Genomic DNA, 25,242 nt, shown 5'->3' with positions numbered 1-25,242 from the left:
AGAACTTGCTCGTCGGTAAGTCGCTTGCTGGGGCTTGAGGGTATGGGCACTGGCCCTCCGTGCCGGTTTGTGGGTTCTGCTTTGTCGAGGGACTGCTGTGGAGGTATGGGGGGGATTCCCGCCTATTTGGTGTCGTGTCGCCGGGCGGATCCATGCCGTTACCATTTTTATCGCCCGCTTGAATGCCTGTCCCCGGGCGTGAAGCTTGGTCCACAGATTGGCACATAGCCGGTTATAGAATTCTCTCGTGCACTTGGGGGGCTCGCTGAGTGTGCGGTTCTTTGTGGACCGTGTCCGTGCCGCCATTTTGTTTGTGCCTGGGTCGCTTCTGCTCGCATGAGGTCTTGTCCCCTGTGCTGGTCGTGGCTTGGGGGTGATCGTCCCCAGCGAGGACCGGGATGACCCCCGCCGGTCCAGAGGGGGGGGGTTAGCAGTGAGTACGTCGAGTCCGCCATCTGCAGGGTTACCAACGAGGAGAGCGGCCTCCTCTCCCTGGCTCTTTTGCAGGTAGGCCTCAAGCTGGATTCGAGGGGACCCGGTGAATCGTGGGATCATGTGTGACATCAATACGTTTGCCTGGGTCTCCCCCACTCTGTAGTCACCTTCCCAGCGGTGTGTGTGCAATAATTCGAGGTATATCCCCCGTTTTTGCGGCTAATTTGCAGGAGCTATCGTGTAGCACGTCCAATCTGCTAGGAAGCCAGGCTCCGCCCCATGAAATATACATTTAACTACTTTCTATAGTCTTTCTTTCCTCTATCCAAGGGATGGGTGAGCAGTATATTGTCAGCCATAGCTACTCATCTGCTATTTTAGTATAATCCTTATACTGTTCTTTGGGGTGTGAGAGAATAGGAGAGACCATATCGCTAGATCCATTGAGTTGAGTTTATTTTATTTAATAATTTTCCTGCTGGTTGGTACAGATGCATAGTTTAGAAATAGTCTGAGAAATCTGTTTATAAAAGATTATTGAGATTTTTTAGGTACTCTTTGGAACTAATCCTGATTAATTTTCAAATGATAGCAAATATAGTGAACTGCCTCCATAACGTACCCTACAAAATGCCCCTATCTGTGCAAAATGTTTTTTCTCTGCCAAGGCCTGTGTTTAGAGTTTAGTGAATACATCTTGATCCAATGGCAACTGGAACATATGTCTTTTGTTTTTACTTGTTACTTGTAAAACATGTTTTGCCAAATTTTAAAATGGCTCAAATGTCACCAAACTTTATGTTTGCTATTGTTACAGAGCTATAAAGTTTCATATTTTCTGAACATTAAACACATGCAGTTTTATATAAGCCGTAACAAAGGTATATTTTGAACATACACAGCAGCCTACTCCTAACCTCTTACACAGCATCGGCGACCTAAGCTGAAGAAAATGTTTTGTACTTCATATTAAAAAAGAAAATTGAAAAGGTCTACCAACTGAGGAAAAAGTGCTCAAAGAAGTTGGTTATCGCCTTAGGGAGAGTGGAAAAAAAAAACAAATCCCCACTGTGTAGAGTAGAGACCCATTAGTTGGGCATCAAGCTGTCTATGACAGTTCTTCTTGAAAAGCAAAACCAATAATTCAGATTTATTTTATTTTTTTCTCATTGAGAAAGTATGAATGATTTGAAGGATTATGCCAGGCCATTGTTGTTACTTATTTACTATATTTACATGTCTTGGAATCCAGTATTATTAATGATCAGGGTTCCTGGGATAAGTGAAAATATTTCTAATAAAAACAAAAAAGTTAGAAAAAATGTTCTCAGCAGTGCTCATAATCAGTTCCAGTTGCTTCTTTTTAACAAATAACACCCAGATCATTAAAAATTCAAATCATCTCGAATGACTTGACATTCAAAAAAGCACAATGCAAGTACACACTACTGCCTCTAATGAGGAGGTCAAGCCTTGATGGGTTAGTTAAAATTCGTAATTACATTTGTCTTTCCTATGGGACAGTTCTTCCTGCTGTCTTGAGCGACTCACTCACTCACTCAATCTTAGCGACAGCAAAATATTTTGCAGCCCTTAGCCACTGTTATTGTGGCCTGGCAGTTGGCTACGTTCTACAAGGCCACGGTGAGTTTGAGACGTTCCAGATGTACCAACACCAGTGTTGCAGTATACACAGTGTTTGAACATTGCTGATGTATTACCTTAAGGGCTAATTATTAATCTGTATTTTATTAGAAGAAATCACTATTGGGCAGAAATGTCCTGCAATGGCTTTGGTCAGGTGCAAGCCTTTACAGAGACACTTCAGCTTATTATTATTGTTGCCATTTATATAGCGCCAACAGATTCCATAGCGCTTTACAATATTATGAGAGGGGGGATGTAACTATAAATAAGACAATTACAAGAAAACTTACAGGAACAATAGGTTGAAGAGGACCCTGCTCAAACGAGCTTACAGTCTTATAAAGGGCTCAATGTCCATGGAGTATCATAGTTTAAAGGTAGCTTATAAAAGTGCAGTTTTATTATTAGAATTATAAAACCATCCATAATTGTTAGAAGTGACAGGTGCTCTCTATTTGAGCTTGCTTGCCTTCTCCTCCATTTCTGGAGGAGCGTGCACACAATCAAAAAGTACAGATTCAGAGGCTTCTCAATGAGAAGAAATGGTTATTACCCTGGGAAAAGACTGAAAGTATCTTCCAGGGAAAAGATGAGGGCTAGCCAAAACTGCAGTCACAAGAACTGTAGCTTTGCAAGTTCTCTTTAGATATACCCATAATAAAGGCATGCAAATTATTCATTTGGGGTATATGTACTAAATAAAGTTGTGTTGGCTTTTTTAATTTTTTTTTATTTTTTTTAAACGTGCAGAGTTCCTGTAATGGAAAAAACATGTTGCATTTATGGCATTGCTCTCTCTCTCTTTAAATGTATATCAGAGGACAATATTTGTTTGTATATATTCATAATGACCTATATGCCTGCCAGGCATATTTGTCTTCTTTTCTACAGTTTTTAAGCTGGGACATCACAGGTATCTTACCTAAACTTCCCAATTTATCAGGCACTATTTGCCAGAAACTATGAATAGTTAACTTGCTGCACTTGAATAACGAGCCATCTCTTTTAGATATCCATCTTGGGCACTGCAAGTAAATTGCAAACATGCATCCTAGAAACTGATTCTCAGATGGCACTCAATGTCTTGCAAACTGATACCAAACTATTTGACTTTAGGGAACTCACTTTTTTTTTTCTGTTTTGACATTTTTTTTTATTTAACAGTGCTTCTCCTGCTGAGATCTCTGAAGAAGTACCTTTTGAGGCACGAAACACAAAAGTGTCTCTCTATGTGTTCCCCTCTGTACGCTGTTTGTTTTTCTTCTTTTATATGCAAGCTGATTGAAATAAAGCATTATAAATAAATTATTTTTACTTACCTGGTCAAGTCTGTGTTTAATCATTTCAGATAGTGCAAGTCTATGTAAGAGGCCAGCTAATGACAAGCATTATGTATTTTGTAATGCTGCACAGGTGTCTTTTTTTTTAAATTCCATTTCTTTTTATTTTCAGATGGTTAACAATCCCTTAGCAAATCAAGCGGCTGCAGCAGCGGCGGCGGCAGCAGCAGCAATGGGTTCAATAGCAAGTTCGCAAGCCTTTGGGAATGCACTTTCCAGTCTTCAAGGGGTTACAGGTCAACTTGTCACAAATGCACAAGGACAGGTAAGGAATGTAAATGTATATTTACAGAAAGTCTTATTATTATTTAATGAATTTATCTGGATAACAAAGAGCACTTGGTAGTTTGTATAAAGGGTATTCAGATTTCAGACCTGACTTGCTTTCTAATTCACTATCAACAACACCTAAAACCAAAGAATGTAGACCAACACTGGCCAATTGCCAGGGGCCCCACATGCATAGAGGCCCCACAGCGTTGCCCATGTACTGGGCTTCAGGGGGAGATCCTTTGATCTCCCCTGCCGGCCCACGGAGAGCCAGCCCTGCTTACTTTTGTTTTGGGCCCTCTTGGGCCGGTGTGGAAATCAAAGAGGCCCTTTGTTAGTGAGAGGGAGGGCGGGAGGGAGCGAGAGATGACCTGGGAGGCAGGTCACTTCGACACAGCATTCTTCTCGCAAGGAGGAGCTGCAGGCGTTAGATCATTACACACCACCGGACCACCAGGGTTGGAAGTGTCCCCCCCTCCCACTAAGCTAAGGGGGGCAATTAAGCTTTTTGTTTTTTAATTTTAAATAAAAATAACGAGTAAAAAATCCCTTTTTCGTATGCACCCCCACACACACAGAGCACCCCTCACACTCACACACAGCACCTGCCTCACACACACAGTACTGCCCACAATGCTTCTCTATGTTATTGGGCATCAAGTTGATAGATGTCAATATGCTTGATACCTGGGGCTCCCATATTTAGTGGCCCCATACTGACCGTTGAGCTGTATGCAGCTCTCTCTATTAAATTACAGTGGCTGAGCTTGATCTTGAATTGTAATACTGAGCCTGCAACAGAGTTTTAAAAGGTCCTTCCCTACATGTCTGTCTGATGATTGTGATCAGTGCTGTGCTTTTCCAGCTGCCTAGCACCAATTACAGAGTGAGTGCCAATTACAGCATGCCAGGTAGCATCATTACAGGGAGATCCCTCCTTGTCATGTATTAACTGTATTCATTTGTATTCCCCTAGTCCTATCCCATTTCTAACACATATTTGCAACCTCTCTATGTCTACTGGCATCTTCCTCTCTTCCCTCAAACATTCAATCATCAATCCCATCCTAAAAAAATGTCATCTCTTGACCCTTCATCTCCTTCTCTATCTACTGTCCCATATGACTACTTTGTTCACTTCTAATCTTCTTGATTGGCTGGTGTTTACCCATCTACCTTACTTTTTCAATACTTATACCTTCCATGACCCTCTTCAATCTGGCTTCTGGCAATCAATGACTTCGAAATCTGTAGGTCATTACTCTCTCTTAATTCTCCCCAACCTCTTTGCTGCATTTAATACTGTTGACTAATCTCTTTTTCTTTAAACCATCTACAACCATGGACTTCATGACACTGTACTTTCCTGGTTTTCCTTTGTGTAATTTGTGGAATTTAGGTACTGTTCCAAAGATCATTGTGACAATTTTGTCAGTGTTTAGGAAGTGTTTGTTTTTTGCGATTCACTTTTCTACCTCTGTAAACTGGTCATGGAGCACAGCCTCAAGCTGCAGTAGATCGGATTTGCTTGCATAGATTACTGTGTCGTCTGCGTACATGTGTACATTTGAAGATTTGCAGACATTAGACACATAAATAATGTGAATAGTAGGGGGCCGAGAATGAAACATTGGGGAACACCAAACGTGACTGGGAGAGGAAGTCGCTGTCAAAATTGGATACATATTGTGAGCGATCAGATACGTATGCATGAAACAGGTTAGCGGACACTCACCGATACCTAAGTTTTTGAGTTTGTGCAGTAGAATGTCGTGGTCTACTGTGTCAAAGGCCTTTGCAAAATCAAGGAAAATAGCTCCAGTTAGGTCTCCTTGTTCCGTGCCAGTTTGGATGTCATTGCAAACTTTTAAGAGGGCAATTGGAGTGGAGTGATTCGGGGCTAAAACCCGATTGATCAGGGGTCAGATAGTTTGATTGTATGGAGGCAGTTAAATTATGGAGGAACATACATTTAGCACAGTTTTTAGGTTTTGTTTTGGTTCGGATTTTGGTCCATCGTTAAAGAGTTAAATTATGTATTAATAGCGGCTTGTCATTTTCAGTACTATGATTATATCATCTGTGTCGGTATGTCTTATTCTCCATTATTTATTTAGCACTACATTTTGATTACATTAAAATTCACATGACACGTGGTATAGCCTTTTCTGATAAGACAGATTGAAGCATACAAATAATAGACAAATATACAATAACTTACAGAGGGGGTGGAATGCACATTCACTTACTATAATTAATGTGTGTACCTAGCAATAATTTTCCATGATTGATATCATGTTGCTACATTATTACATAATCAAGCACTGATTTTGGCATATGTAAAAAGGTACTATAACAAATATAATATACTATAATTGCATTTAAAGTTGATTGTAGCACGTTTAATAAAATATTATTTCAAATTCAAAAACTATAATTAAATTGATAACTCAGTGTGTAGGTATTCCAACACAAATCAGAAACTAAATAATTGTTAGAAGTGCAGTAGTTGCAGGGAGTGCAGACAGAACAGTTGTTCTCAGCCATTCATATGGCAACTCCATACCTCCCAACTGTGCCTATTTATGAGTGACAAATCCTATTTTGGGCCCAAAATCTTCTGTTCCTCTTTTCTTTCCCTATGACTATATTTTCTAGGAGCTCCATATTGTTGATATGTCTGAGTGTATCACAAAGCTCCACTGCAATAATACTCCCAGTAATGTGTCTTTAAGCAGCAATAAATGTTTTCAGAAATCAGTCTCTACATTGTTCTTGTTATAAATGGGGAGAGAATGACACACATGGGCGGGCTGGGACTGAGGGAATGACACACATGGAGGGGCTGGAACTAAGGGAATGACACACATGGAGGGGCTGGGATGGAGGGAATGACACACATGGAGGAGCCGGGACGGAGGGAATAACACACATGGAGGAGCCAGGACAGAGGAAATAACACACATGGGGGGGCTGGGGCTGAGGGAATAACACACTTAGGGGGGCTGGGACGGAGTCAATGACACATGGAGAGGCTAGGGGGGGTGAGGCGCATGGAGAGGTTAGGGGGAGGGCCCAGGGGCCCAGTGATTTCTAGTTACGCCTCTGGAGGTAAGCCATATTAAAAGTAATTCTATAACATTCCTATACCCATTCTAAGATCTTTACCCAGGCTTCCATTCTTCCACTCACCATAGGGAAAGCATTGAGAGTTATATATTACTGCAACTGACTGCTGCATTTTTGAGGATCCATAACATCAAGGAGTAAACGTGTATCTGCCTAGTATCCAGCTTTAAGACAGGCAGTCCCTGTTTGGACCCATAATCACACTCCTACTTTTGTACCTTAATATTCCTGTTTTATGGGACATTCCATTGCTTTTAGGGTGTCATTGTACATAACTACTTCATAGCAATAAAACCTACTGTTGTACATCTTTAAACTACATGAGTTTATGCCAATAAAACAGGAAAGTGATTTTTGTATGATCATGCCCCTTTTATGATACTAAGGAGTAAGACCGGTTGTAAGATTTCAAGAATCAAAATGTAAAATGCAGTGTTAGTGGATTTAGTTTCCTAAAAAAACGGTTTTTGGGACTCGGTCATTTTTACATTTGTTTAGATATATCTGTACATGCTTTGGATAATCAAGTATTTTTTCCCCTTGATTTCTTCCCTTTCTGTGGCTCACACTGTAAACAAAGATGCATCTAAAGCTGTGCTACCCCCGATTCAAGACGCAGGAAAAGATGCTGACCTTGTCATATTTATAGGGTGGGTGCAAAATTGTTCCATCGCCATCCTGGTTGTTGAACGATGGAGCTTGTCAAAGTGAGACCATATCTAATGAATCATCTTATCGCAGGTGCACACCGCACATATTAAAAGAGGATTGTATGAACAATGTGCCCTCTACAATAACCTTTCAATGTCTACTTTAACCCGTCTTTCAATCCCTTTCATCAAACGATCATCTCATACAGCAGATCTTAAACAGTCTCTTCAAAGGCTTCTGTGATTCTTGGCCAGGTTGAATGTTGTCAAGAAAGAAACCACGGTGTGAAAGACTTGTAACTAGCCGTCATTTCAAGTAGGCATAGGAAAATTATGATTTCTTATCAGCAGCTTAGAAATAGATTACTTTCATCAAGAAATCCCACCAGGATATTACGAGTTCACATTGATATTTTGTTTGAGAAGACATTCCCAACGTCTTTCTTAGAGAGCACTGCTTTGTTACAACCTTTAATAATGTGAAGGTATAAAGAATACGTATTTTGATTTTATTTGGGGATTTAGAGGGCTATTCATTAGGGTGAGTTATTGATAGCTAGTAAGCTAAATGAAATTGATTCTAGTTTATCCTATGGGATATTCTTCAAACAGATGTTTTATGTGTGTTTATAAATGATTACTGTAAAATAATGAGAAAATAAAGAGAATGGTTTTTGTAATAAATTAATATTCCCACTTCTCTCAAATTTGCATGGTTTAGCACTTCAATAGATTAAAAATATCATGGATATAAGAACAAATAGTCTCCATTAAAAGGGGTGCATATATACTTTTGGGTTCTTTAACAGAAGCAAAGTTGCAATTAGATAGATAGATAATGCATTAATAATGCAAAAACGTATTTTAAAAAATAAATAATAATAATTTAATAATAAATTAATAAAATACCATCCAGGATCCTGAAATTGCAGTTTAGAGAAGCTAACTTGATCTTCAGGAAAATTACTCTTACGCAGAGGTTTTTGGGGAAAAAGTAGTTTATGACCTTATAACTCACTCATCACACAGAATAACTGAACTTATAGCAGAAGTACCACAGCTGTTATCTCTCAGTTTAATCACAGTTCAGTTCACAGTTTTCTTAACTGGGCTGTGCTCACTGATTGGTAGAGTCACTGAACATGCATACATGCTGCATGGCTTATTTTATGGAGGGTAAAGAGATCAGTGTTTCCTGTGTTAACTTCTGAATTTACCATCTGTTTCATAAAATGTATGCATTTATGTTACAAAGAAACACAACCAACAAACAGAAAGATCATCATACAAGTACTTAAAGGAACACTCCACAGCTTGCTGAAGTGCTTTATGGGTGAGGAGTGTCCCACAATAATGTCAGTTTGTAACAGTGCTGATTTCTATTTTAAATTGGCACTTTAAAAAAAATAATTAATGAAAACACCCCCTGGCTGTCAATCAGACAGGAGAGGTTCTTCCTGTTTCCTTTGGCTCCTCTGAGCTAAAGGAAGCGGTAGGCATGCTCTACTTGAGCAAGCTTGCCTCTCTGCTGATTAGATCCCAGACCAGTACACAGACCTCAGATCAGCATGCTGAAGTGCACGCTCGCATTAAGAGACTCTGATTGTCTATTTCCAGTAGAGACTGAAAGTCATAAGAACTGCAGCTTGTGAAAATGCATACATGTATTTATTGAGGGTGTATCTACTGAACAGTGAATTCTAATGCTTTTTTCCATTTGGGCAGTGAAGTGTTCTTTTAACAAATTGTGTATGAGAGTTAATAGGAGATGAAAACTCATTTTGAGTTTAGATTAAAATGATTCTCTAGTGTCAGGAAAACAAACCCGTTTTCCTGGCACTGTAGAATCCTGCAGTGCCCCCATCCTACGTCTTTAAAACCGCTTCAGTCACTTACCTGGATCCAGCTCCGATGTCCCTCGCCGCAATGGCCACGCGTGCACATTAGATTTCACAATAGGAAAGTATTATTCAATGCTTTACGATGGGGATTCTGTTGAGGCTGGAGGTCCTCATGCATAGCATGAGGACGTCCAGCGTCGTTTAGATGACCAAAAGTCGTCTAAGAAAAACTGCAATAATTACACTTGCAGCGTTAAGGGTGATGGGAATTGGCACCCAGAACACTTCAATGGACTGAAGTGGTCTGGGTGCCTACAGTGTCCGTTTAACTGATCTGTTTTCCCTGTGTTAAGACCTGTTCCAATAAAAATCTTATTTGTAATGAATAGTCAGACATCCGAGTGACAAACAAATAAAAAAAAAAATGAAAGCTAACCTACTTACATTTCAAGGAATGTGGCCTGAATATAAAATACTAGTTATTGAACAGTGTTCATAGCATGTTAATACACAATTACTTGACAATGCTAAATAGATGTAGAAGTTTTGTTGATCCAATTAGATAATAGGACAAGAGTTTTTGTTCTCATCAGTCTGATGGAGGAGACACACACTTGCTTTCCTTGCGCCTTGATGATAAATTGTGCTAATGAGGCCTGATGGATTTTTGTACTACTAACAAGACTCAAAGTGGAAAGAGTGATTGCAGAGGAAATAGATTTGATGGGTGAGGTGGCCTTTGTAGTGTCTCTGGTGCTGACACTCTGTGACATAATCAGGTCACAAAGCCATCAAAGAAAGCAATATATTTCGTCCTCATTACTTAGGTACATTTTTTAGTTTTAGGCCTTAAACAAACTGCTATGGGCTGTTTGGTCGTTTTTTGATTTTTTTCAAAGCATTATCTCTTTCATACATGGGGGTTAATGAAACACAAAGTGTTCCTTTCAATGGAAATTTAATTAAGTTGAATCATAAAGTAGCCTATTCAAGATCAGTGAAGGGGCACAATTACACAAATGCATTCGACAAAGGAATATATAAAGAATTCAAAGTAGACAGACATAAAACACTAATAACAGGGCAATGTTTACCTCTCTGTAATCCTCTGGCAAATTCAACTAAACATTTGAATGTGTTCTGTTGCTGATTTCACTTGCTCCCAAAAAATATATAATAAATAAATAAAAATAAAAAAGATATATATATATATATATATATATATACTGAACAAAATTATAAATGCAACACTTCTGTTTTTGCTCCCATTTTTCATGAGCTGAACTCAAAGATCTAAGACTTTTTCTATGTACACAAAAGGCCTATGCCTCTCAAATATTTTTCACAAATCTGTCTAAATCTGTGTTAGTAAACACTTCTCCTTTGCAGAGATAATCCATCCACTTCACAGGTGTGGCATATCAAGATGCTGATTAGACATTAGACTGATGTGTGCCTTAGGCTGGCCACAATAAAAGGATTGGGGGTGTCTGGGGAGGTCCGAAAACCAGTCAGTATCTGGTGTGACCACCATTTGCCTCACACAGTGCAACACATCTCCTAAAATATAACAGGCCGTTTATACTTTGGGGTGTCGACAAGTCCCTCAGTTTTCAGCCGATACTGTTGCTGCTGTCTCGGGTCCAGACTTCCAGGAGGAGGAGTTACCGGTAGTGTGTAATGCGTGGTGCATGGTTTGCGTGATGATGCGTTTCGCCGTGTTCACGGCTTCATCAGATCTGTCCGTTCTCGTCCTCTTGGATCTTATATACACATCTCCATGGGTGTGTTTAGATTATTAGCATTATTTCTTGCTTTTACCTTAGTCCATTCCCCTTGTATTCTATGTTCTGGAGTTCTCCATGTTGTTTTCTTGTGTGTTCCGTAACTATTTCGCCTTTTTCATTGTACGTTTTCACGTACATTTTTATTTTCTCTATTCTGATGAAAACTATATTGGTAAGATCTTACCAGATTTCTAGAAAGACTTAATAATAATAATAATGTTTACTGCCATTGGAGAGGGCACATATATGTATGTATAAGTTAATTTAAAGTTAAAATATATGTATGTATAAGTTAATTTAAAGTTAAAATATATGTATGTATAAGTTAATTCATAAGTTAAAATATATGTATGTATAAGTTAATTCATAAGTTAACACATTGAGTGCACTTTATATCACTTTGCACTTTATTATAATTTGCACTTGTGGCACTTTAGAAATTTGGTCTTAAAGACACAGCGCACCTTTATTTGGAGTTGTTCTGTATTGTATGAGTGTTGTGTTGGAGCTTTACACTTATTTAGGTGCAGCTTTTTTTGTTTTATAATATTCCTTGGTATTTATATTTAGACTTTTAGACAATTTTTACTAGCGCCTATTTTTTACTTGCTTTTGGTGTATATAATGTTTGAACATTGTCATTCAAATCAAAGAAGGGTAGGTGGAACAAAGGTGCAAACAAATACAAGTGCAGACAAGCTACTTAAAAAAGATCACTCCTCATATCCCATTAAAACCTAAAACAAAATCTTTATTGCTAAAAAAGACATACAGTTTAGGGAGCCACAATCACCAGTGTGGTGATATATTTACCGTTCAAATAGAAGTACGATACGTGTAAAAACAAAATACAAAAATAATGGGGGGAAAAGTAGATTCCCATCTGTTGTATAACTCCCACAATGCTTTGCCAGCTGTTGATCTACCATTTGCCTATCCTTGCAGGGTTGTACTTAGCCCTGAATGGTGTTTGTATATATGAATGTAAGCATGTTTTTGTACGGAGTATGTGTTTGTGTGTGTGGTGTGTGTGTTGTGTGTGTGTGTATGAATGTAGTGTTGTGTTTTTATGTACTGTTGCCATTTGAAAACAGTGGTTTATTTGTGTGTAGTGTTTGCTTTTGAATGTAGGAGTGTGTCTCTATGCAGTGTGTTGACGTTTGAATGCAGGGGTGTATTTGTGTGTAGTGTTGGAGTTTAAATGCTGAGTAGTGTTGGAGTTTAAATGCTGAGATGTATGCACATATACGTATACACTGACACATACACATACACACACACATATACACAGACACACACATGCAGATACAGTGACAGACAGGTAGTTCCACCAATGCCTCTAGCCCACTGAATCGAGTAACAAGTATCAAACCTAAGCTGCTCACAAGGCTGTGTTTTAATTTAATTCTGATTCTTAGAGGTTGCAAAAGGATGCTTACAGATGTTTAGTGTGAATGTACATCCAGTAGATGGACACGGGCATTATGTTCACTTCAGACATTGTTTTAAAATGTTAGTAGCATCTTTAGGGAACTTTAGGAATCAGAATCCATACATATATCTATTAGGCAGACCTTTTTTATTTATCTGATTTTGTCACACTGCATGTGACAACACATTTTAACTCTGTTTCTATCATAATATTTCATACCTTTTCTTTATATATATATATATATATATATATATATATATATAATGTTTTTTTTTTTTTATCCGTGAACAGCAGTTGATACATAAAATTGCAGTGCATAACATCCCTACAGTTACATGTGAGCTGTGCTTCTCATCTTTCAAAGAAACATAAGTGTTTAACTCCTTCACTAGCAAATTATTTTCAGTTTTAAACAGGATTCAAAAGACCAGATCATTCTTCTTTTTATTTTTATCAAAACATGTTTTAACTGTAATTCTTCTCTTTTGCATTGAATTCATTCAAATTGTACAATGTTCTTCACAAATGGTGCTTTTCATATCCTTTTATATAAAAGGACATTTTTTATACAATGTGCATTCCCAATTTAGCATTATTAAATAAAAAAGCTTTGAACACACAGCTATTCCACATTTTATTTATTTTTCTGATTATGGGATATACTCATGTGCAACTTGTGTAAATCTGTATGATGAATCATTATATTTATAAGTCTGGAATTTTTGCAGATTGCTTTTTTGAGCCCATATATCCTTTTTTTATCAGCTGAGCAACCCACAAAATTTAAAATATCCTCATAAAAGTGCACATTTGAACAGCAGACAGCCCAGGGCATTTCAGTGGAATTCTTTGCCGGATGTGGCAGTAATAGTTTATATATTTTGTTTTGTTAACGCAACATTGCATATATTAAACAGAAAATGAACAATTTAGCTACACCTTTAGAAGTAACCTTAATGGGTACCATTCTTAAGGTTTTCAAGGCAAACATTTTAACATGCATAGCTATATGGTGAACAAATTCACCCAAACTTTATTGTTTTAATAGGGTTATAATATTGAAAACTAGAAGCATAACACTATAGTTTATATAACTAAAACAAGCTTATTTAGTCAATATTTATTCTGTTTGAACTAGCTCCATTCTTTGCCAAACTAACGAGTAATACCTTTTGTCCTTCCTTCACAAATCGTCACATGCCTGTGACACACATGATTTGTTGTACTGCAGACAATAACTTTATATTCAAATACATCTCTTAAAGGGGAATTGTTAATTCCCAAGATTGTTTCGCTTATTCTGTTTTCCAATCCTCTCTACATGGAAAATCCTTTTTTTTTTTTTGAGAGGATTACAAAAGTAATAAAATCTAGAAATCAAACTGTTTTATCCTGAAATCGGGAGCTTCCATTTTGATTTGCTGTCTGTCATTTATGATGCTCTTTTCTGCCATTGAAGATATTTTGTGGAAGAGGAGAAATTGAAATAATGTTTCAAATTTTTGAAAAAAAAATTAGAAAATAACGTGAAAAAAGGTTAATGTGAGTTATGGGTAATGTTCAAAGTTTTATTCAACTGTATAATGCCAGAACTCTTCCATGCATGCGTGCATCTATCTGTAATTATTCCATGCATATTGTATGCGTGTATCTGTGTGTGTCAGTGTGTATCTGTGAGTATGTGTGTATGTGTGTGTGTCAGTGTGTATTTGTAAGTATGTGTGTGTCAGTGTGTATCTGTGAGAATGTGTGTATGTGTGTGTCAGTGTGTATATGTGAGTATGTGTGTATATGTGTGTGTCAGTGTGTATCTATGAGTATGTGTGTATCTGTGAGTGAGTATGTGTGTATGTGTGTATCTGTGAGTATGTGTGTATGTGCGTGTCAGTGTGTATCTGTATGTGTGTATGTATGTGTGTGTGTCAGTGTGTATCTGTGAGTATGTGTGTGCCAGTGTGTATATGTGAGTATGTATATGTGTGTATCAATGTGTTTCTGTGAGTATGTGTGTATGTCTGTGTCAGTGTGTATCTGTGAGTATGTGTGTGTTCGTGAGTATCTGTGTGTATGTGTGTATCTGTGAGTATGTGTGTGTATATCTGTGAGTATGTGTGTGTCAGTGTGTATCTGTGAGTGTGTGTGTATCTGTGTGTGTCAGTGTGTATCTGTGAGTATGTGTCAGTGTGCATCTGTGAGTATGTGTGTATCTGTGTGTGTCAGTGTGTATCTGTGAGTATGTGTCAGTGTGCATCTGTGAGTATGTGTGTATCTGTGTGTGTCAGTGTGCATCTGTGAGTATGTGTGTATCTGTGTGTGTCAGTGTGTATCTGTGAGTATGTGTGTGTCAATGTGTATCTGTGAGAATGTGTGTATGTGTGTGTCAATGTGTATCTGTGAGAATGTGTGTATGTGTGTGTCACTGTGTATATGTGAGTATGTGTGTATCTGTGTGTGTCAGTGTGTATCTGTGAGTATGTGTCAGTGTGCATCTGTGAGTATGTGTGTATCTGTGTGTGTCAGTGTGCATCTGTGAGTATGTGTGTGTCAATGTGTATCTGTGAGAATGTGTGTATGTGTGTGTCACTGTGTATATGTGAGTATGTGTGTATCTGTGTGTGTCAGTGTGTATCTATGAGTATGTGTGTGTCAGTGTGTTTTTGTGAGTATGTGTGTATATATGTGTGTGTGTCAGTGTGTATCTGTGAGTATGTGTAAATCTGTGTGCATGTGTGTGTCAGTGTGTATCTGTGAGTATGTGTGTATGTGTGTGCCAGTGTGTTTATGTGAGTATGTATAGTCAGTGTTTATCTGTGTGCCAGTGTGTATGTGTGAGTTTGTTTGGATCTGTGAGTATGTGTATATGTGTGTGTCAGTGTGTATCTGTGAGTATGTGTGTATCTTTGTGTCAGTGAGTATCTGTGAGTATGTGTGTATCTTTTTGTTTCAGTATGTATCTGTGAGTATGTTTGTATCTGTGTGTGTCAGTGTGTATCTGTGAGTATGTGTGTCAGTGTGTATCTGTGAGTATGTGTAAATCTGTGTGCATGTGTGTGTCAGTGTGTTTCTATATGTGTGTATGTGTGTGCCAGTGTGTATATGTGAGTATGTATACATCTGTGTGTGTCAGTGTTTATCTGTGTGCCAGTGTGTATATGTGAGTTTGTTTGGATCTGTGAGTATGTGTCTATGTGTGTGTCAGTGTGTATCTGTGAGTATGTGTGTATCTTTGTGTCAGTGAGTATCTGTGAGTATGTGTGTATCTTTTTGTTTCAGTATGTATCTGTGAGTATGTTTGTATCTGTGTGTGTCAGTGTGAATCTGTGAGTATGTGTGTGTATCTGTGTGTTTCAGTGTGTATCTGTGAGTGTGTCTGTGTGTGTGTGTGTGTGTGTGTCAGTGTGTATATGTGAGTATGTGTGTGTGTCAGAATGTATCTGTGTTTGTCAGTGTGTATCTGTGAGTATGTATGTGTGTGTCAGTGTGTATTTGTGAGTATGTGTGTGTATATGTGAGTATGTGTGTGTATTTGTCTTTGTCACTGTGTATCTGTATGTTTATGCATCTGTGTGTGTTATTGTGTGTATCTGTGAGTATGTGTGTATCAGTATGTATCTGTGAGTATGTGTGTATCTGTATGTATCTGTGTGTGTCAGCATTTGTATCTGTCAGTATGAGTGTGCATCTGTGAGTATGTGTCAGTGTGGGTACATGTGTGTATCTGTGTGCTATTGTGTTTCTATGTTCTTGTGTGTGGCCACATATGTGTACAGCCTCCTATCTCTAGAGCACCCTATCCCTCCACTGCAGTCCTTTTCACCCCGCTACAGCCCACCACCAGTAACCCTCCTGAGATTTAGTTTTGGATCCTGCCTTGCAACCTAATAGTATAAGGGTTAATGCATAACTACATGGCAATTAATATATACATTATATATAATACATAGTATATTTTAGAATTTGACGTTCCGTGAATTTGATAAAAATGCTCAAAATAACAACAGACCCAAACATGGACTGTTAAACATGAAATATGTGACATAGTGAAAATGTTATTATATCCTATTACATTTTTGAGTTAGTTTCAGGGTTTCCTAGTGCACAGCCTGTCTTCATATTATTGAGTACTCATCTTCTCCTTTAAAAGCAAAATACCAATCTCCTCCTGGAGTGTAGTAATGAAATGTGATTTTTAAAGGCACTTTTTCAAAAGTCACACCAGAATCAATGTTTGATTATAGCCCATTTATAACATTGATGTATAGGCAATTGAATATCAATACAAAGCATTCCATCTTTCGTGCATGGTGATGGTTTCCTATTTAATTTAAAACTTGTGATGATTTAATTTAAAGTTATGCTCATATTTTAATATTTTTGTGCAAAATTTAAAAGGCAGCTACGTATATTTCCACTCTGGAAGGTTACTTAAATGAACAGTTCCAACTCCTAAAGTACTTTAACTTGCTTCAGAGGTTAATAGAGCATTCCCTCTTTCTTACTTTATAAAATTGCTGATTTAAAGTTCCTAATTTGCACCTTCCTGGCTGTCAATCTAACAGTAAGGGTGCTCTCTCTCACACAATTAGAGTGCTCATTCAGTCTGAATGTGAGGCTTCTCGCAGAAATGGATGCAATTCTTCTCTATGCATGTGCCCTGCCTCCCAATGCTTCTCTATGAGTTACTAGTGTTGATGTCCAAGGAGGGACCGAAACTGCAGCAAGTACACGCTCTCAGTCCCACTAAATGCACAACAACGAAATAAATGTATTTATATGTACAGCAAGAGTGTTCCTTTTAGAAGCACGTGTGTACACATGGACACAGGACATCCATAATCCAGGCATGTGTTTTAAAACAAAACAGAAACTGTCACCTTTGATTGACTAACAATTCTTATTTAAGTTATAGTGAGTGGTTAACATGTGAGCTGATTAGAGATATGAATTTCTCATTACAAAATGCCTTGCAGAAATCTTACCACTTTTGATGCTACTCAGCCAATACTGTTACTTCATTCCTTGCCAGTAAATAACAGGGAAACCTAATTCATGCAAATATTTAGATGTTTACTATGAGATGCAGGTGTCTTGCCCATTATTGACTGACTTCTTATGTATTGACATAAATGTGCCTGGAAGTAATACAGTTATGTGTACTAAAATGTTTTTTATCTGGCTAAAACCAGAAAATCGCACTCCAAAGTATGGAAGGCAGGGCCTTCTTTCCCCATGGGTATGCTGGGCAGTTGCCCTGGGGGGGCCACAAGCCTTGGTGCCCCAGCGCGATGCCCAGCCGACAGGAGACATCCTTTGATCTTCCCTGCCGGCCATTGGAGAGCCGGCACTGCTTTCTTGCAGTGGGCCCTCTCGGGCCGGTGGGGAGATCAAAGATCCTAAAGATCCTGCATTAGAGGAGAGAGACAGTAGGAGGGCCAGGAGGCTGTATGATGATAGGGCGGAAGGGAAGGACCTGGGAGCATGCTGTGTGGAGCATTGCTGTGCGTTGCAGCGCATTGCCATGGCAACACGCCACACATCGCTCAGCTCGGGAGGAGTGAAGTTAGCCTGTAGCCAGTGTTGCTGCAGGCTATAGATCACCACCACCAGGGACCACCAGGGCCCACCAGGGCAGTGTCCCCCATCCTTCACAAAAGGTAAGAAAAACGGTTTTCATTAATGTACTGTACATTTATTATAAAAAACAAGAAAACATTTGATCCATGCACCCCTTGCACTCTGCAACACACGCCACTCACCCCTCACACATACACACACACACACACACACACAGCATCTGTCACACATATAGCAACCCACACACAGCACCTCTCTCACACAGCACCTCTCTCACACACACACACAGCACCTCTCTCACACACACACACAGCACCTCTCACACACACACAACACCCAGCGCCATCTTAACAACATTATGGGCCCCTGGGCAAAGCAGTGCACTGGGGCCCTGCCTGCACAGCTACTCACAGAATTAAAAATGTAAATTTTAGATAACATTAAGCTCATATTTATTGGTACCTGAAACAAATGCAATACATTCATACAATACAAACACACAGACTGCTGAATACACACACATAGAATGCTGAATACACACAGGCTTCTATGTACACACACAAACTGCTGAATACACACCCACAGTCTGCTGAATACATACACACAGAATACTGAATACATATATACAGACTACTGAATACAAACACAGACTGCTAAACAAATACACAGACTGTTTAATAAAACACACACAGACTGCTAAATACATACACACAGAGTGCTGAAAACATGCATGCAGACTGCTGAATACATGTACACAGACTGCTGAATACATACACATACTGCTGAACATACACACACAGACTGCTGAACACACACACAGACAGACAACAGTGAGGGATGCAGTGTGTGTGTGTGGGGGGGTGCTGTGTGTATGTGAGGGATGCTGTGTGTGTGAGGGGTGCAGTGTGTGCGTGAGAGGTGCTGCTGCTCTGTGTGTGGGGTCCTGTAAGTATGAAGGGTGGTGTGTGAGTGAGGGGTGTGTGTGAGAGGGACGCTGTGTATGTGAAGGGTCCTGTGTGTGTGTGAAGGTTGCTGTGTGTGAGAGGGATGCTGTGTGTGTGAGAGGGGTACTGTGTGTGTGAGAGAGATGATGTGTGTGAGAGGGGTGCTGTGTGTATGAGAGAGGTGCTGTGTGTGATGGATACTGTGTATGTGAAGGGTCCTGTGCGTGCGTGAAAGTTGTTGTGTGTATGAAAGGGGTGTTGTGTGTGTGTGAGAGAGAGATGCTGTGTGTGTGAGAGATGCTATGTGTGAGAGAGATGCTTTGTGTGAGAAGGGTGCTGTGTGTGTGAGAGAGGTGCTGTGTGTGTGAGAGAGGTGCTGTGTGTGTGAGAGGGGTGCTGTGTGTGTGAGAGGGGTGCTGTGTGTGTGAGAGGGGTGCTGTGTGTGTGAGAGGGGTGCTGTGTGTGAGAGGGGTGCTGAGTGTATGAGGGGTGCTGTGTGTGTGTAAAGGCTGCTGTGTGTGAGAGAGGGGTGCAGTGTGTGTGAGAGAGAGGTGCTGAGTGTGAGATGGGTGCAGTGTGTTAGAGGGGTGCTGTGTGTGTGAGAGAGGTGCTGTGTGAGAGGGGTGTGTGAGTTTTAGGGGTGCTGTGTGAGGTGAGGGGTGCTCTGTGTGTGGGGGGGTGCATAGGGAAAAGGTTTTTTTGTTTGTTATGTTTTTTGTATATAAAAAAAAAAGCTTCATGACTCCCTTCAGTGCCCCCACCCTTCTTCTTACCTTTGGTGGGAGGGGGGGGCACTGGTGGTCCGGTGGTGAGTAATGATATAAAGCCTGCAGGCTATCTTCACTCCTCCCGTGGGCAGAACACACATCACCCCTCACACACAGCACTTCTCACACACACACAGCACCCCTCAAACACACACACACACACACACACACCATCTCTCACACATACAGCACCTCTAACACACAGCATCTCTAACACACAACGCATCTCAAACACAGCACCCCTACATACATACACAGCACCCCTACACACAAACACCGCACCCCTCACTGTAGTCTGTGTATATTCTGCAGGCTGTGTGAATTCAGCAGCCTGTGTGTATTGAGCAGTCTGTGTGTGTGTGTATTCAGTAGTGTGTGTGTGTATATTCAGCAGTCTGTGTGTGTGTATTCAGCAGTCTGTGTGTGTGTGTGTTTGTGCGTGTGTATTCAGCAGACTGTGTATGTATTTAGCATTCTTTCTTTATGTACTCAGCAGCCTGTGTCTGTAATCAGCAGCCTGTGTGTGAATGTGTTCAGCAGTCTGTGTGCATGTGTTCAGCAGTCTGTGTGCATGTGTTCAGCAGTCTGTGTGTATGTATGTATTGCATTTGTTGGAGGTACCAATAAATATAAGCTTAATTTTACCGATAATAAAAAATGGTATTCCTGTTAGTTGTTGTGTAGGCAGGGCCCGGTGCACTGCTTTACCTGGGGCCCATAATGCTGTTAGGTTTTACTAGTGGGAGGCAGATTTTTAGAGTTTTAATGCCCCATTGAGAGGGTTTGAATGCACTTAGGTATACCTTATCTTTCTTTGTAGATGCTGGCCTGGAAGTAAGAATGAATGCAAGCTTGAGAAAGGAGGAGTTCATTTTTCTAACATTTCTGACCACTGTTGCCTCATGCCATTCTATTTAGTTTTTGTAATTTCATATATTTTCCAATATATTTTTTATTGTTTTGCACACTTCACAAACAGATTCTTACTCAAAAATATTGTAGGAAAGGAAGATTTTGAAACAGGCTTTTCAAGCAATTTATGAATGCATTACATTTAATCCAGAGACAGCTGCTGTCACTCCTACGACTTTACATGTATTTAAAAACTGTAAATTTTAATTCTGTAACTCATGTAATTCTATATTTTGTTTGTGGCAGTACTGCCTTTGCTTTCTCACTAGATGCCGGTTTACAACAAGCCAAGTAAGAAGTGAGTTCCAGAAGGCCATGTGTTTCAATCAGTTAAATGAGAAATAAACACGTTGAACTAACTACCTTAATTATATCAGAAATCAGGAGATATATGAATGTGACCATGCGTGTTTCTGTTCAGGATCCTCTTCTGGATGTTAGCAGATCAATTAGGGTCTCAGTCACCTTAACAGATCCACCAACTTGAAGGAAAATATCTACCAGGGATCATAGGACAATATAATGCAAGACAATGGGTCCTTGAAAGCCAGTATTGAAAAGTTATGCTATATAAACTTTAAAGGAACAATGTAGTGTCAGGAATACAAGCATGTATTCTACATGTATCCTCCCATCCACGTAAAAAGTTGATATAACTTACCTGTTCACCCACACCGCGCTGGTCTCTCCAAGGCTGGCTCTGCCTCCAAGGCTGAAATAATCAGTCTTGATGATCTCAGCCAATCCAATTCTTTCCCATAGTGATGCTATTCCAGATGGGGGGCAAACCGTGCAGTGTAGAAAAGCTGAACACCTGTGCTGCACACTGTGAAGCACTGGCCTAGAAAGCACCACTAGTGGCCTCCTGAGCGACTGCCACTATAGGTGTTACTAAGCACCAATGTAAACACTGCATTTGACATTGAAATGCTAAATGGGACAGGCTATACACATCAAAATCACTACATCAAGCTGTAGTTGTTCTGGTGACTATAGTGTCCCTTTAATTAAATAAAGAATGCTGCTCATTGAAGTTATTTCCTCAAAAAATGTCAGCAGGATCAGCATAATTCTCTTTTTATTTTTAATGTAACAAGAATCCCTTTCTTAGACTGTCAAGCCAAGGAACATTTAAAAAATGAAAACAGGAAATTGAAAATAGTATTACCAAGGATAACTATTTTCTCGTGAAACAAATGAAGAAGAAAATGCCACGGAGCTATGCCCATCTGTATCTAAAAAAAAAAATGTCATAAGTAGTTTTTTACATTAGACATAAAGCTATTTTTCCATCACATCACAGATGGCAGGTTCTGGATACCACTGGGTTTGGGCACTATACGATATAAATGATATAACATTTTGAGATGATAGTAAAATAAGAGCAGTTTGATATATATATATTAAAGAGATAGTATAGATATTACATGGTATCCCATTTCTAGTATTCTGATATTGTCATGTTCTCAATCAGGTCAGATAGGAGACGATTGCCAGGTTTAACATTATATCCTTTGACATTATAACAGTGATCTTCGTTGAAATAATAAGCAAAAGGAAGAAATAATCATTAAGGCAATATGCCCTATAACGTAAACAACCAAAAGTGAAAATCAAGTTTTCAGTAATGTCCAGATAGTGGGTTTTTGCAGGTATTTCTGGTGCAAGTTTGAAGGAGTACAGGCAGGTATGCAATACAGGCAAGTACAGGATGATGCAGGGATGAAGCAATTCAGGCAGGTAAGTACCTTTAGGTATGATGCAATACAGGCAAGTACAGGATGATGCAGGGATGAAGCAATTCAGGCAGGTAAGTACCTTTAGGTATGATGCAATACAGGCAAGTACAGGATGGTGCAGGGATGAAGCAATTCAGGCAGGTAAGTACCTTTAGGTATGATGCAATGCAGGCAAGTACAGGATGGTGCCGGGTTGAAGCAATTCAGGCAGGTAAGTACCTTTATGTATCATGCAATGCAGGCAAGTACAGGATGGTGCAGGGTTTCTTACAGGAGCCAGGATCTGAAGTTCTTGGTCTGAACACTAACTTCAATGTAATGGCTCTGAGGTTAGTTGGGTATAACCTTTTGTAGCCAAAGTAATCAGTCCTATGCAGGTGAGGACTGAGGTCACTAGTGGCTAGGGAGGCAGCTAGAGGTGAAAATTAGAACTGCATTTAAAGGAACAGTAACAAAAAGAAAAAAAATCTTGTCATCATAATAATGTGACAGATATTTTCTATTAATAGAACCAATGTCACAGGCCAGTCATTCTTCCTACATTTGGATATTTAACATTTACTTAAAATTGACACAAATCCTTGTGGTACGACACTGAAAAAGAATGAAAGGGATGGGGAGATTCACATAAATTATATTGTTATCCCTTGCTAAAATACAACACCAAAAACTATAACAATGTTTGCAGATAGGCACGGTAGCATTTATGTAAAGTAAACTGTACAGAAAACAAGCTGGGACCCAATAGCAGCGAGGCAGAACACTATTACAAAGATTACCTCTAAGGTGAACCGGGAGTTAAGGACAGGGTCCTGGGAGATCTGTGGTGGCATGGTTGCTTTAGTAACAAAATAAAACTAAACAACGAGTAAGGTGCCCAAGAGAAGCAGGCAAAAGTGCTGTCAGGGCAGGCAGCAACACTAGGTAACCTTATACAAGACTTCAGAATATCCAAGCAAGGCACTGGGAACACTATTATTGGGGATTCTTGTTTAAAAGGAAAGTCTCTTCTTGGAGACAGAGTGTCACCTGGCATCTTAAATCATGTCAGGTACTACAGCTCTGTCTAACACATAGTATCAGCAGAGACTAAGGACATAACTCCAACTATGGACGTATGGACAGCTACAGCATGGCTCGGAGGAGCCAAGGGTGAAGCCGGTGGCAAGGTGCAAGTAAGGAGCTTCCTGTACTGCAGATGTTATGGACTACATCTCCCATAATGCTCTTGCAAATAATACTGGCAAAGCATCAGATGAGATGTAGTCTAGAAAATCTGGAGTGCCAAATTCTGCCTACCGCTGCCCTAGGCCCTTGTGACACCTTGCAATATTTCAAGACCGCTAAAACATCATCTTCAGGATATTTATAAACGCAAGGTTGTCTGAATGATTGAATTGTTTGCCGAATATGTCTGACAAACAAATACTGACATTTGCATACTCATATTTACATAAGTCGACCCGATTACGTAATACATTCATATTTTATCACTTACTATATATGGGAAAACAAACTCACCCTTTTCAACACTTTGTATGTTTTATATTCCTATGGTATAAAATATATTAAGAACACTAATGACCTATCTCTGAGCTATTCTTATTTATTTACCACTCTAGCAAAAATGTTGTAATAATAAAATGATTCAAAGACAGACAATTTGATTATCCTAATTTTATAAAAAACATTACTTGATTCTCTTGATCATTAAGTGAATCTGAATCTCAAATATGTTTTTTCTTTGCTTATTGTAACCCTGGAAGAGTTTTAATAATGGAAACCACTGCATTAAAAAACGAATTGCAAAATTTAGTTTAAAATTGCAAAGCTGTGACTACAGCTGAGTTGGAGAATTTCTTTCATTACGTCTACTGTTGCCAAACTATTTTAGTGCATCAAGTTTTATTTAACTTTAATTCACTGTTCCTGAAAACAAGAGATATATGAAACACTACTTGTCTTATAAGGTCCTTAACCCATCACACTTCATTCACGGGATGGTGTTTATATAGCAATATAGCTAATGCAATCGTTAGTATCAAAATTTGGCCTATTTGACCTATTTTAAATTTGGATTTTCTAATTTGCTACAACATACATTTTATTTTTCATAGCCATAGCGGTGGATCTGCTGAAAATACAACATAGTTACTGTGCTTATCATAACAAATACTGATAACTAGACATCAACGTTGTTATCAATTAAATGTTGGAAACCCTAAAGGCGTAGTGATGTGCAGTGGGTAAATATTTAGTCCCTTAAGCCTATACACATCAGCAGTGTCACAAAAATATGTATTGACAGATCATTAAAACTGCTGAATTGTATTATTATTATTATTATGCTCAAAAATTCAATTTTCTATTTCATATATCAGATGTATAAATGTAGATGTTTATAGAGAAATAGAAACATATTTGTTAATACTTATAACGGGATTTGTGATTAAAGTTATTTTTTTAAATGTATGCAGTTGAAGAAAAAAACTTCAATTTCTGCAAAGGAATCAGAAATAGCTGAACATTACATTTACACTAGACTTATGCAAGGACAGAAAATTAGCATCGTCTGAGTAGTTTTTTTACGAAATTAAAAAATGTTCAGGGCAAGCTGAAGTTCGGTCATGCTCTGGTTCTGTACGTCCACATTTTGTTTGCTTAATTGTATTCCAAACTAAATTCAGGTGAACCAATTTAGCTTTAAAAACCATTCATTCGTTGCCTATCCATGTTAGTAAAAAAAGAAATTACACAAAAGCTTGTGTTTTATAC

The 25,242-nt window shown here is 39.0% G+C and overlaps 1 protein-coding gene across 1 annotated transcript in view; it reads left to right on the top strand.

The window, feature by feature from the left end:
• Positions 1–25,242, top strand: part of POU6F2 (POU class 6 homeobox 2) — a 385,749-nt gene that overhangs the window by 296,004 nt on the left and 64,503 nt on the right. Inside the window, exon 6 of the mRNA XM_063450641.1 lies at positions 3,535–3,687. Within this exon, the coding sequence (XP_063306711.1) occupies positions 3,535–3,687 (153 nt within the window). The remainder of the gene's footprint in view (positions 1–3,534; positions 3,688–25,242) is intronic.

This window comes from Pelobates fuscus, chromosome 4 (genome assembly GCF_036172605.1).
Source record: "Pelobates fuscus isolate aPelFus1 chromosome 4, aPelFus1.pri, whole genome shotgun sequence".
Classification (NCBI taxonomy): domain Eukaryota; kingdom Metazoa; phylum Chordata; class Amphibia; order Anura; family Pelobatidae; genus Pelobates; species Pelobates fuscus.
Note: the sequence above shows the minus strand (reverse complement) of the source record. Positions and strands in the feature narration are given on the sequence as shown.